Raw genomic sequence first — 15,089 nt, 5'->3', positions numbered from 1 at the left:
GGCAGTCCTCCTCAGCATCATCTTCTTACTGATTGGTTGCCCCTGCTGTGTCTATATGACTATTATGGATTAAATATTTGTGTCCCCCAAGAATCTGTATGTCAAAGTCCTAACCCCCAATGTGATAGTATTGGGAGGTGAGGCCTTTAAGGGTTAAATGACGTCATGAGATAATGATGGTCAGGTGGGGCCCTGATCCAATGGTATTAGTTTCCTTGTAAGAGGAAACACCAGAGAGCTTGCTCTCATGTGGTCAGGTGAGCACACAGCAAGATGGAGACCACCTACAGGCCAAGAGAAGAGGCCTCAGAATAAAACCTACATTTGTGACACCTTGATGTTGGACTTCCCAGTCTCCACTATTGTGAGAAATAAATGTATGTTGTTTATGCCTCTCAATCTACAGTATATTGTTATGGCAGCCTGGGAGGACTAATACACTTAGGTCATCTCAGGGGAAATAAAGAAGAGTTTAAAACTCCAGCTGACCTTCTCATGGGCCAAGTATTTGGCAGACAAGATGATGACCTGGCTCTTGGCCCAACCTGAGACCTGGCTGAGGGTGGAGATGGCTCCGTGCACAGCCTCGGGGGAGAGAGATTCCAGTTGGCTGTAGGTCAGACCTACAACCGCATCCGACAAAGAACCCAGGGTCTCATTGAGCGTCTGGTTCTCTGTGGCAATGTCCAGGAGTTCTGCTTTGAGCTGGAAGGAGAGAAAATGAGAATGAGTGTTGACAGGAAGCAGGGCGGTGGCTCCCTCTGACCACATCCAGGGCTATTAGGACTCCACAGCATCCTCCCTGGACCTTGTCCCATCAAAGCCTCCAGGCCCAGAAATGAGGAAGGAAAGAGGCTCCCGCCATGCCCAGACAGTGAGACACCACACGGAGGACACCTTCTCTGGCCTTGGCTTTCATGTGCCGAAAATTCCCTGTGTGCTTCATTTAAATATTAATTTGTTATTAAATCAACCTTAATCCATATCAGAAAGAAATGTTGTTCCCTTTATAACTCCACCACACTCTTATAGCATCTATTGTCCTCTGGTGACTTTGAACTCTATATCCATATATATAGGCTGTTTTCCTTTCATGAAATAGCCAGGGGCCTTTTCAAGATAATTTATAATCTGTGTAAAAATAACTTTTTTTTCTCTTAAGACAGAGTTTTGGCCGGGCGCGGTGGCTCACGCCTGTAATCCCAGCACTTTGGGAGGCCGAGGCGGGCGGATCACAAGGTCAGGAGATCGAGACCACGGTGAAACCCCGTCTCTACTAAAAATACAAAAAATTAGCCGGGCGCGGTGGCGGGCACCTGTAGTCCCAGCTACTCAGGAGGCTGAGGCAGGAGAATGGCGTAAACCCAGGAGGCGGAGCTTGCAGTGAGCCGAGATCGCGCCACTGCACTCCAGCCTGGGCGACAGAGCAAGACTCTGTCTCAAACAAAAAAAAAAAAAAAAAGACAGAGTTTTGCTCTCGTCGCCCAGGCTGGAGTATAATGGCACGGTCTTGGCTCACTGCAACACTGCAACCCCCACCTTCCGGGTTCAAGTGACTCTCCTGCCTCAGTCTCCTGAGTTGCTGGGATTACAGGCACTCACCACCACATGAGGCTAATTTCTGTATTTTTAGTAGAGACTGGGTTTCACCATGTTGGCCAGTGTGATCTCGAACTCCTGACCTCGTATGATCTGCCTGCCTCAGTCTCCCAAAGTGCTAGGATTACAGGCATGAGCCACCACACCCGGCCAAAAATAACTCTTCACAGTTCAAGAAAGTAAAAGTCTCCTGAACATCCTACCTCATAAAAATAACTGTGATTAGCAATTGGGTGTATATGCTTCCAAGACTTCTTATACTTTATAAATATAGAGACACTAGGTAGTTTTTACAGAGTTGTGATATGAACAGAAGCACAATTTGCTTTTCTGTATTTCCCCTTAAAATTATCTCTTGCACCTGTCTGCACATTTCTATGATCATTTTAATAATTATTTTATTGCAATATGCCTGCCTAATGATAGTAAAATGTGCGTTCCAACTGCTTTCGGTAAGGAACATGATAAAGTCACCTACTATACAAGGAGCTCTGTAACAAAAAACAAGAATGGTTCATGTTTTAACACCCGAATTTACGTAATAACGTCATTTCAGACAGGTGCCCAAAACGGGTTTCTGGCAATATTGAAATGGCCACTGGGGGGCAGCAGAGTGAAGTAGAAGAAACAGCTGTCACAGCACCTGGGTCCTCTAAGTTCAGCAACTCCCTTCCCTAGAGATCAGTTTCCACATTTGTAAAACGAAGGGGTGGACTACAGCGGCAGCTCTCAAAGTGTGGAGCACACCCAGCGGCATCTGCACCACCTGGGGACGTGTTAGAAATGCAGATTGCCAGGCTGCTCCCGGACCTCCTGAATCAGAGACAGTGGAGCTCTGAAATCCAGGGATCCCCAGCCCCGGGGCCATAGATGGGGACCACCGGGACCCTGGTCTGTTAGAAACTAGCCACAGCAGGAGGTGAGCAGCAGGCCAGTGAGCATTACCGCCTGAGCTCTGCCTCCTGTCAGATCAGAGGCAGCATTAGATTCTCATAAGAGCAAACCCTATTGTGAACTGTGCATGCAAGGGACCTAGTCTGTGCGCTCCTTATGAGAATCTAATGCCTGATGATCTGTCACTGTCTCTCATCACCCCCAGATGGGACTGTCTAGTTGCAGGAAAACAAGCTCAGGGCTCCCACTGATTCCACATTATGGTGAGTTGTATAGTTATTTCATTATATATTACAATGTAATAATAGAAATAAAGTGCACAGGCTGGGCGCAGTGGCTCACACCTGTAGTCCCAGTACTTTAAGAGGCCATGGCAGGCAGATCACGAGGTCAAGAGAATGAGATGATCCTGGCCACATGGTGAAACCCCAGCTCTACTACAAATAAAAAACATTAGCTGGGCGTGGTGGCATGCACCTGTAGTCCCAGCTACTTGGGAGGCTGAGGCAGAGAATTGCTTGGACCTGGGAGGCAGAGGTTGCAGTGAGCCAAGATCATGCCACTGCACTCCACCCTGGCAACAGAGAGAGACTCCATCAAGAAAGGAGAGGAGAGGGGAAGGGGGGGGGAGGGGGGAGGGGGGGAGGGGGAGGGGAGGGGGGGAGGGGGAGGGAGGGAAGGAGGAAAGAAGGAAGAGAGCGAGAAAGAGAGAGGGAGGGAGGGAGGAAGGAAAAGGAAAGAAAGAAGGAAGGAAGGAAGGAAGGAAGGAAGGAAGGAAGGAAGGAGGGAGGGAGGGAGGGAGGGAGGGAGGGAGGGAAGGAGGGAGGGAGGGAGGGAAGGAAGGAAGGAGGGAGGGAGGGAGGGAGGGAGGGAAGGAAGGAGGGAAGGAAGGAAGGAAGGAAGGAAGGAAGGAAGGAAGGAAGGAAGGAAGGAAGGAAGGAAGGAAGGGAGAGCATAATAAATGTAATGCACTTGAATCATCCTGAAACAATCCCCTGGCCCCAGTCCATGGAAAAAATTGTCTTCCACAAAACCGGTCCCTGGTGCCAAAAAATTGTCTTCCACAAAACTGGACCGCTGCCACAAGCTGTATTTTAACAGGCCATCCCTGTAATTTAGATGCATTCTCCAGTTTGAGAATGACTGAGTTAGATGATCCCAAAGGGCTCCCTCATATCTAATCGTATGCGACCTTCTCCTTGGTCAGGGCTGCCACATGTTGAGACCCCGGGGCCTTAAAATATATTTGTCTTCTTATTTTTGCTTGAGCTTGCTTGGGAGGGATTATTTTCCTTGGAAACAAAAATACACATTCACAGTCCAGGCTCAGTGGCTCAGGCCTGTAATCCCAGCACTTTGGGAGGCCAAGGCAGGCGGATCACTTGAGGTCAGGAGTTCAAGACCAGCCTAGCCAATATGGTGAAACCCCATCTCTACTAAAAATACAAAAAATTAGCCGGGCGTGCTGGCACGCACCTGTAGTCCCAGCTACTCTGGAGGCTGAGGCAAGGCGGAGGTTGCAATAAGCTGAGATTGTGCCACTTGAACCCGGAAGGCGGAGGTTGCAGTGAGCTGAGATTATACCACTACATTCCAGCCTGGGTGACAGAATAAGATACACACAAAAAATGAGTAAAAAAAAAAAAAAATGCACTGACCAAAATAGATGGCCACAATCTCAAATGTCAAATGTGTTTGAGGACTTTACGGTGATGTGTGGAAAACTGCTCTGAAATTATGGATGGCTTTATCAAAATTTCATTTAATATTGTTTTCATGTCATCTTTTTTATTTTAAGCAAATTGAGAAGGGCCACAAAAAGTGGAATGGAAGGGGTAGAATTGAGACTTGACTGGATGGAAGAACAGAGAGATGGAGAGGAAGGAAAATGAGAGACAGTGTGTTTGCTCCTTTGTTCAGAAGCTGGCCTTGGGAACTCATAGCCGCCCTCCAATCCAGTGTTCTCAATCCTGGCTGCATTGAAATCACCTGAGAAGCTTTAAAATCAGGCCATACCCCAGAACAATAACATCAGAATCTCTGGGGGTGGCACCTGGCAGGGATGTTACTAATCTAGAGGCAGGTTCGAGAACCACTCCTTTATCTCCTGCCACTCCAGGCATGCTCACCAGAGCAGCGGTTTCAGAATCACCCGGAAGCTTGTTGGAAGTGCAGTGTCAGCTGGGCACAATGGCTCACACCTGTAATCCCAACACTTTGGGAGGCCAAGGGAAGGAGGAGGAAGAAGAAAGGAGAGTGCTGGGCCTCAATCAAGAGCTCCTGAATCAGAATCTGCATTTAAGATCCCCAGGTGATCTGTATGCATATTTAAGTTAGAGGTAGCTGTCCCTTTCTTTTCTTTTCTTTTTTTTTTTTTTTTACATAGGGTCTTGCTCTGTCATCCAGCTGGAGTGCAATGTCACTATCATAGCTCACTGCAGGCTGGCACTCCTCGGCTCAAGTGATCCTCCTACCTCAGCCTCCCAAGTAGCTGGCAGTATAGGCATATGGCTTTTTTTTTTTTTTTTTTTTTTTTTGAGACAGAGTCTCACTCTGTCACCCCCCAGGCTGGAGTGCAGTGACATGATCTCAGCTCGCCACAACCTCTGCCTCCCAGGCTCAAGCAATTCTCCTGCCTCAGCCTCCTGAGTAGCTGGGATTACAGGCGCATGCCACCACCCCTGGCTAATTTTTATATTTTTAGTAGAGATGGGATTTCACCATGTTGGCCGTGCCGGTCTCAAACTAACCTCAGGTGATCTGCCCACCTTGGCCTCCCAAAGTGCTAGGATTACAGGTGTGAATCACCGTGCCCAGCCATTTTTTTGTATTTTTTGCAGACAAGGGTCTCATGATGTTGACCAGGCTGGTATCAAACTCCCGGCTTCAAATGATCCTCCCACCTTGGCCTCCCGAAGTGCTGGGATTACAGGCATGAGCCACCACGCCTGGCTGAGACGGCTGTTCTGATTAAATTTTGATCTCCCCAGGGTCTGTTCCTTTGCTAATTTCTGTCTGGGCTTCGATGTTACACTTATCTCAGTATTTGAGGTGCCATCTGCTGTGACCGGACTTAAATCCCAACTACTGTGTGTTTTCTCTCAAAGGCTAAGCTAAGCTCCCCATTTCTCTGTCTAGCGAAACTGAGGCAGAGGCCTCAGGGCCTTGCACCCCAGCTGTACCTTCTGGACGCCAGCCTGGAAGCCGCTCAGGTGGCTGCATTTGATCATCTGGTGAAGCAGGACTTGGGCCACAGTGGCATCCAGCAATTCCAGGTCATCGTAGAAACAAACCAGCAGCCCCAACCTGTGTGAGAAGAGGCGGGATTGTGGTGGAGGTGTAACCGCAGAACCAGCCCGTTCCGGTTCCGTTTTGTGTAATAAAACGGCGAGTTGTTTTTCAGCTGCCACGGACTCCCGGCTTGAAGGTCACGTAACCTGAACATCCTCAGATGAACCAAACATGCAACCAGAGGTGGAACCTAAGTGCTCAGACAGGACCAAGGAATGGGGGCTGAATTATGAAGTGGACACCACTTGGCGTGGTCCATGATCCAATCAGATTGAGCCCTGGCATCACCTCATGGCATGATCCAATCAGATCACACCTCCCAGCATCACCTCATAGCAAGACCCAATCAGATCAAGTCTTATTACCCTCTGCCTATAAAACCTGCCCCACTCCCCAGCTCAGAGACACAGATTTGAGCACTGCCTGCTGTCTCCTTGGCAGTTGATTCACATATATGATATTGACATATTCAGACACGCCCACAGGAGAGCTGCCAGGTCCAGGGAAAAGAAAGTGTCTCATGAGGAAAAGGAATCTGCTTAACTTCGAGAAAAGAAGACTCAGGGGATGTGAGGGGTAAGTGTTAATAACCATGTTGAGAATAATAATTCACAATAGCCAAGACATGGAATCATCCTAAGTGTCCAACACGTCAGTGGATGAATGGATTTTTTTTTTTTAATTGGTGGATACACAATGGAATGTGCTTCAGCTTTGAAAAAGGAGGAAATTCTATCATATGGGATAGCATGGATGAACTTGGAGGATCTTATGCTAAGTGCAATAAGCCAGACACAGAAAGACAAATACTGTATGACCTCATTTATATTATGAATCTGAAAAACAAACAAATAAACAAACGTCATATTCATGAAAGCAGAGCCTTAGAATGGTTGTTACCAGGGGCTGGAGGTGGGAAAGGAGTTGGAGAGACTTGGATAAAGGATACAATGTTTCAGTTAAATAGGAAAAGAGGTTCTAGAGATCTATTGTACATGCTGACTACAGTTAATAACAATGTATCATATACTCGAAAATTATTAAGAGTAGATTTTAAGTGTTCTCATCACAAAAAAGGTATGTGAGGTAACGATAACTTAATTAGCTTGATTTAGCCATTCCACAAAGAATATATATCTCAAAACATCATGTTGCATACCATAGATATAATTTTTATTTATCAATTTAAAAAAATTATAAAAGAAAAAATAGGCTGGGCGGGGTGGCTCACGCCTGTAATCCCAGCACTTTGGGAGGCCGAGGCGGGTGGATCACAAGATCAAGAGATCAAGACCATCCTGGCCAACATGGTGAAACCCTGTCTCTACTAAATATGCAAAAATTAGCTAGGCATGGTGGCAGGTGCCTGTAGTCCCAGCTACTCGGGAGGCTGAGGCAGGAGAATTGCTTGAACTCAGGAGGCGGAGGTTGCAGTGAGCCGAGACTGCACTACTGCACTCCAGCCTGGCGACAGAGTGAGACTCTGTCTCAAAAAAAAAAAAAAAAAAGAAAAAGAAAAAATATTTCTTGAGCACTTACTATGTGTCAAGTGTGCAAATCCCTACAAAGACCTTAATGCAGCAGACATATTTTTATCTCCCATTTTACAGATGGGGAAGCGGAAGCATAGAGAGGTGATGTAAAAATGGCAAAGATCATACCATTTGTAAGCAGCAGGGCCAGGATTAAGCCACGAAGTCTGGCTCGAGGTACCATGTTCTTAATCATGAGGTTGTTTGTGTGTGTGTAACCACAGAAAAATGGGATCCATGATAATAAGTGGAAATTACTAAAGATAGGTGAAAGCCATCTAATTGTTTCCTATGAGTACATTGCCTAAGGGTGGTTCATTTGAAAAACCTTAAAGTAATATGCGATGGGAGCAGTGTGGCAAAAAGACCTTGAGAGATGGACACAAGAGGATTGAATGATGGCCCAGCACAGTGGTTCATGCCTTAGTCTCAGCACTTTGGAAATCCAAGATGGGTGGATCAGTTGAGATCAGGAGTTTGAGATCAGCCTGGCCAACATGGCGAAACCCAGTCTCCACTAAAAACACAAAAATTAGCTGAGTGTGGTGGCACATGCCTGTAATCCCAGCTACCTGGGACACTGAGGCAGGAGAATCTCTTGAACCCGGAGGTGGAGGTTGTAGTGAGCTGATATTGCACCACTGTACACTCCAGCCTGGACAACAAAGTGAGACTCAAAAAAAAAGAGGATTGAATGGGCCAGGTGTGGTGGCTCATGCCTGTAATCCCAGCATGAGGACAAGGTGGGCGGGCCACCTGAGGTCAGGAGTTCGAGAGATCAGCAGTTCGAGACCAGCCTGGCCAATATGGCAAAACCCCATGTCTACTAAAAATACAAACAAATTAGCTGGGCATGGTGGCACACATCTGTAGTCCCAGCTACTCTGGAGGCTGAAGCATGAGGATTGCTTGAACCCAGGAGGTAGAGGTTACAGTGAGCCGAAATCACGTCACTGCACTCCAGCCTGGGTTACAGGATGAGAGACTGTCTCAAAAAAAAAAAAAAAAAAAAAGTAAAAGGAGAGGGGATTGAACAGTACTCACCACCCCCTTCCCATTGCCCACTCCCTTCCTGACACACCTGGCATGTAGAGTTCCTGTCCCTCCTCCCCTGCTGGGAATGGTTTTAGGGAGGATCACATTACGGTCACTAAATTCTACAGCTGATCTCATCCAGGGGCTCCCCAGCTAAGGGTCTGATAACAAGCGGTTCTCAAATGTGGGGACCCATGAGGTATTTCCAACACTTGATGCAACTTCAATGGAAATCACACATTGACTTTGGAACAGGACCCAGTCCTGAGTATTTAAAATGTTTCATTTCTGTGCTGAGAGCCAGAATTAGCACTTGATAAGGTTGCATTAAATGCCTGGCACACAGGAGATGCTCAGAAAGCATTTACCCTTTCACCCTGCTTCATAACCTCTTCATAAAAAGGTTGCAGAGACCTCTCCTCACATGCACAGAGAAACATGGGACTATTGAAAGAGATGGACCAACCACCTCCCTTCCCTCCCTGGGTGTTCTGCTGCTCAGAGAATACTGATGCTTAGATCACACCTTGGGAAAGAGCTCCAGGGCCCAGAGCCCAAGGCCTTGCCTGTGGATGGTGGAGGTATTCCTCATGTTAAAGTTGGAGGAGCTTATCCTCTCCAGAAACGCCTGGGCCAGCTCAGGTGTGATGTCATAGACCGTGTCCAGCTGCTTGGTGGCGTTGTCGTAGCTGATAAACAGCCCAATCTGGTTGGTAGACAAGGACGAGAATATCAGTGAGGAGGGTAGAAGTGGCCCAGTGTGGCCCCACCCTGGTGGTCTGCACTGTGCCCCATCATGGACACTTAGATATACCTCCTGCTGGTTCTCATTGTCATTGATGTCTTTTCTTTTCTTTTCTTTTCTTTTTTTTTTTTTTTTTTTTTGAGATGGAGTCTCACTCTGTCGCCCAGGCTGGAGTGAAGTGGCATGATCTCAGCTCACTGCAACCTCCACCTCCTGAGTTCAAGCAATTCTCCTGCCTCAGCCTCCAGAGTAGCTGGAATCACAGGTGCCCACCACCACATTTGGCTAATATTTGTATTTTTAGTAGAGATGGGGATTCACCATGTTGGCCAGGCTGGTCTCGAACTCCTGACATCAAGTGATCCACCCACCTCGGCCTCCCAAAGTGCTGGGATTACAGGTGTGAGCCACCATGCCTGGCTTCATTGTCATTGATTTCTTAGTGGTCTATAACAGCTACTTTGGTTTCCTCCTGAACCTAACTATTCTTTAGGAAAGTATTATTTTTTAATATCTGAGAAACTGGGCTTTTTAAAAGCTAATCTTTGTACATTTATTTCTAGATTTGTTACATTGAGGTCAGAGAATGTGGTCCACAAACTTTCTGCTTTGAAGAATCAGAAGTTTTTAAATAGATGAATGAGTTTATAAATGGCCCTTGGGCGATGGAAAAGAGTGTGTGTTCACTTTGTAAGACACAAAGTTTGGTGCATATATATTCAGCTTATTAAATATACTATTCAGATTGCCAACATCCTTGTTCCTTTTTGGCCCACATGTCCAAGGGTGCCATGTGCAATCTTCTACTACAGGACTCATATCTATCTATTCTTCCTTGTATTTCTAGCAGATTATACATTATATATATAATTTTGGGGGGACACGGACTCACTGTTTTTATTTTCATTTTTATTTTTATTTTTATTTTTATTTTTATTTTTATTTTTTTGAGATGGGAGTCTCACTCTGTCACCCAGGCTGGAGTACAGTGACACAATCTCAGCTCACTGCAACCTCAGCCTCCCAGGTTCAAGTGATACTCCTGCCTCAGCCTCCCGAGTAGCTGGGATTACAGTCATGTACCACCATGCCCAGCTAATTTTTGTATTTTTAGTAGAGACGGGGTTTCTCCATGTTGGCCAGGCTGGTCTCAAACACCTGACCTCACAAGATCCACCCACCTCAGCCTCCCAAAGTCCTGGGATTACAGGCGTGAGCCACCGTGCCTGGCCAAGACACAGTCTCACTCTTTTACCCAGGCTTGGGTGCAGTGGTGTGATCATGGCTTATTGCAGCCTCGACCTCCTGGGCTCAAGTGATCCTCCCACCTCGGCCTCCCAAGTGGCTGAGACTACAAGCACACACCACTACACCTGGCTAATTTTTTAATTTTTTTGTAGAGATGAGGTTTCACTATGTTGCCCAGGCTGGTCTTGCACTTCTGGGCCCAAGTGATCCTCCTGCCCTGACCTCCCAAAGTGCTGGGATTACAGGCACGGGCCACAGCACCCGGCACATTCTATATTTTGAGGCACTATTATGCTGCGCTCAAAGGGGCTCATAAAGTTGTCTCTCCTTTATGGATTGTACTCTTTGTCTATATAAAATTCCTTTTTTAGGCTGGGTGCGGTGGCTCACACCTGTAATAACAGCACTTTGGGAGGCTGAGGCAAGGCAGATCACCTGAGGTGAAGAGTTCAAGACCAGCCTGGCCAACATGGTGAAACCTCATCTCTACTAAAAATACAAAAATTAGCCGGGCATGGTGGCACGTGCCTGTAATCCCAGCTACTCAAGAGGCTGAGGCAGGAGAATCAATTGAATCTGGGAGAAGGAGGTTACAGTAAGCCAAGATTGCACTACTCCACTTTAGCCTGGATGACAGAACGAGACTCCATCTCCTAAATAAATAAGTAAAAATAAAATAAAATAATATAAAATTCCCTTTTAGCAGTGTTATTCTTGACTTCTCCCTTCTCTACATTTTTAGAGAATAAAAAGTTGCAAATGATTGCTTGATCTTAGAAATTTCCTCCAGGGGGCCCAGCTTTCTAAGAATTTAAGCTGTTACCTACTCAAAGCAACTCCACATTGAGAGAGTAAACGGCAGTAGGGTGGGGGGTTAATTCTAGGACTGCGGGTTATAAAAATCGGAAGACACTTGAAATACTCCCAGCACCGCAGGTAAAAGAGAGAAACCTCGTTCTGCCTCTGGTTTCATAATAACCAGACATTGCTGGGTCAATGGGTCCTTGAACAGGTCAGTCATTTGATGCAAACACTTCTCTCACCGGCCAGAAGTGTCAGGGCACATATGATTTTAAAAAAAAAGAAGAAGAAGAAAAATTGGAAGCAAGGCCCACAGTCTCTTCATGAATCCTTTTGTGTTGGCAGCATTCTTTGGAGACTGCGTTCAAGAATCATGATGCCCAAGGGATTTTAGTGTCATTGGGTCAACATCAAAAGGAGAGGGACAGGTTAACTAGTGAGTTAAGTAACCCTAGAATGTGTACATTTCTCCACTGTAAACTCTAGAATTAAAATCTAACCATTGCTCATGCTCAAGTAGCTATTAACAGAAGTAGCTATAAATAGAAGTAAATATCAATCCATGTTGTTTTTTCTTTGAGTTCATGCTTCCAAGGACAGGAAACTTTGTATCTTTTGTCCTTGGCCTTCTCCAGTACAAAAATACCCTTAAGTGATTTTTGGTTCATAGCCAACAATCCCTTTAAATCGTGTTTGCTCACATCAGAGATGTGATCTTAATTGTCCACAATTCTTTTTCTTTTCTTAGCCCTTCCACACTAAAACACAATCCCATGACTGTCCACTTGAAACTTTCTTCCAGTAGTTTTCTTTAGAGGCCCAAGCTCTATTGGGATGAGGAGGGTATACAGTTTCCAAGGCACCTTGGCTGGCTGGATAAACATTAGAGTTTGAGAATACACCTTACCCCAAGTGTATTAGTAATGGTGACGTACAAATGTACTTTTCCAACTCACTTCTATAGGACTAATTCTCATAATTTCTTCAAACGATAGGTGAACCATGTATCTGCCCAAAATCCATAAGTTTTCCGCAGTGACCCATGAAACAGAGTCATCTGCAAAAAATAAAGAAATGAATAAATGAGTAAATAAATAAAAGCCTTTACACTGGTATGTGATAGTCAACAGCATCTTTGCTGTCAGGACCTCTTTGCATTCATTAATTCTTTGTTTATTTTGTTTTTCACGGTTTTTTGAGATGGAATGTCACTCTGTTGCCCAGGTTGGAGTGCAGTGGTGTGATCTCAGCTCATTGCAACCTCCACCTCCCAGTTCAAGCGATTCTCCTACCTTAGTCTCCCAAGTAGCTGGGATTACAGGCGCCCGCCACCATGCCCGGCTAATTTTTGTATTTTTAGTAGAGACAGGGTTTCACCATGTCGGCCAGCTGGTCTCCAACTCCTGACCTCAGGTGATCTGCCCGCCTCCACCTCCCCAAGTGCTGGGATTACAGGCGTGAACCACCGCATCCAGCTACATTAATTTGTTGTTAACTCATTCAACAACCATATATGTAGGGCCTACCTGTGAGATCACACATAGGATGTGACCACAGATTCACACCACCTCAAACGTTGTTACTCAAGAGTGTGGTCTCTGGACTTCCAACATCAGTGGCACCTGGCCACTTGTTAGAAATGCAGATTATTCTTTCTGGCCAGGCACCTGTAATCTCAGCACTTTGGGAGGCTGAGGCAGGAGGACTGCTTGAGGCCAGGAGTTTGAGACCAGCCTGAGCAACATAGCAAGACCCTCATCTCTACAAAAAAAAAAAAAAAAAAAAAAAGCCAGTGGCAGTGACATGCACCTGTAGTCCCAGCTACTCAGGAAACTAAGGAGGCAGGATCACTTGAAACCAGGAATTTGAGGCTACAGTGAGCTGTGCACTCACTGTACTGTACTCCAGCCTGGGCAACAGAGTGAGACCCTATCTCTTTTAAAAAATAATTATTATTAAAAATAAATAAGAAATGCAGATTATTTTTAATACTTAAAACCCACAAAATGTAGTTTTATTTTTTTGTTCAATTGGTTACTAAATAACCTGGAAACATGAGGCCAGGCGCAGTGGCTAACGCCTATAATCACGAAATCCCGGCTGTACTAAAAATATAAAAAAATTAGCCGGGTGTACTAGCGCCTGTAATCTCAGCTAATTGGGAGGCTGAGACGGGAGAATCTCTTGAACCTGAGAGGTAGAGGTTGCAGTGAGCCGAGATCACGTCCCTGCATTCCAGCCTGGACAACAGAGTGAGACTCTGTCTAATAATAATAATAATACTCTGGCAACATGAAATATGTTTGACTCTCTTGCATCACTACCACTAATAATGATCATCCTCACTGATTATCACCATGTTACTATACTTGAACCAAACCAAACTACTTGTAACTCCCCAAAACATTCTCCAAACCTTGGCTGGCCTTGGCCCTTTTCACCACCTACAATGCTTTTCCTTAACCCTTCTGCATCTAAATCCTACTTTAAGATCAATCTCAAATTTTCCTCTCCCTTAAAGTCTTCTCTTATCTCCTTCACGAGAAATATTTTCTCCCTCCACTGAATTCCCAGAGGACTCTCTCTGACACCCTGTTCTAGCTTTTGAAATTCCCCATCACTGAGATGTCAGTGGAACTTTAAAAACCGTCAAGTTGGCTGGGTGCAGTGACTCACACCTGTAATCCCAGCGCTTTGGGAGGCCAAGGCAGGTGGATCACGAGGTCAGGAGATTGAGACCGTACTGGCCAACATGGTGAAACCCCATCTCCACTAAAAATACAAAAATTAGCCAGGCATGGTGGCACACGCCTGTAGTCCCAGCTACTCAGGAAGTGGAGGCAGGAGAATCGCTTGTACCCGGGAGGCAGAAGTTGCAGTGAGCTGAGATCGTGCCACTGCACTCCAGCCTGAGTGACAGAGCCAGACTCTGTCTCAAAAATAAAAAATAAAAATAAATAAAATTAAAAAATGAAAAAATAAAAATAAATAAATATATATATATATATATATATATATATATATATATATATATATATATCTCAAGTCTAGGATCAGACTTCAAGTTTCACTGAGCTGGAATTGACTGCCAATGCTCCCCAGTTCTTTAGCAAAAGACATTTACACACATCGACATTGTATTGGAGGCATTTGGGGAAAATGAAAGAAGTGAGGAGCGTTTACAGTGTGCAATGACTGTAACACCAAGGGCTATTTGCAGAAGCCATGGGCAATGATAGATGCCCAAACGAGATGGAGAAATAACTTTTGTATGGACTGATTCACAAGAACATATGGAGTGCCTCCCCCAAACCAGAAATCAACGATGCTGGGGTGACACAGGCAGACTCCTATGATTCTCTAGATGGGGACCCTGGACATTTGCCTTGCCTATATAGAGGGCTAGAAAATTTTGAGGCTAGAACCACACATTCACAAAAAACCAAGCTGAGTTGTTTATTTTTTAACTAATTACTAAGCATGAACTCTATCTCCACAGATCAATCATCCCCACGCTTGGGAATTGTTTTTTCCTCTGTTATCCAGGCTGGAGTGCAGTGGGATGATCATAGCTCACTGAAGCCTCAAACTCTTGCCTCAGCCTTCCTAGTAGCTAGGACTACAGGCACACACCACCACACCTGGCTAATCTTTCAATTTTTTTGCAGAGAGAGGGGTCTCAGTACATTGCCCAGGCTGGCCTTAAACTCCTGACCTCAAGCAATCCTCCTTCCTCAGCCTTCCAAAATGCTAGGATTACAGGTGTAAGCAACCATGCCTGGCCAGCAAGGTTGGGATATTTTTAACAGCCACCATATCTCCAGTTCCCTCAAGGGACTTCATGAAAAAATAAATAAATAAATAAATAAGTCCTAACAGAATTAATTTTAACTGACTGTAGGTTAATAATGAAGCAAACCGTATAGGAATTTTAGAAGGAAAGT

General features: G+C 45.4%; 1 protein-coding gene across 2 annotated transcripts in view; it reads right to left on the bottom strand.

The window, feature by feature from the left end:
- OTOA (otoancorin) overlaps nucleotides 1–15,089 on the bottom strand; it is a 96,482-nt gene that overhangs the window by 49,953 nt on the left and 31,440 nt on the right. For both annotated transcript variants that reach the window (XM_005591453.5, XM_065536845.2), the window contains exons 10-13: nucleotides 12,102–12,202; nucleotides 8,918–9,057; nucleotides 5,676–5,799; nucleotides 490–705 (exon numbers count right to left, since the gene is read on the bottom strand). In XM_005591453.5, the coding sequence (XP_005591510.3) occupies nucleotides 490–705; nucleotides 5,676–5,799; nucleotides 8,918–9,057; nucleotides 12,102–12,202 (581 nt within the window). The remainder of the gene's footprint in view (nucleotides 1–489; nucleotides 706–5,675; nucleotides 5,800–8,917; nucleotides 9,058–12,101; nucleotides 12,203–15,089) is intronic.

This window comes from Macaca fascicularis, chromosome 20, assembly GCF_037993035.2.
Source record: "Macaca fascicularis isolate 582-1 chromosome 20, T2T-MFA8v1.1".
NCBI lineage: Eukaryota > Metazoa > Chordata > Mammalia > Primates > Cercopithecidae > Macaca > Macaca fascicularis.
The sequence above is the reverse complement of the archived record's forward strand: the minus strand, read 5'-3'. Positions and strand labels throughout refer to the sequence as shown.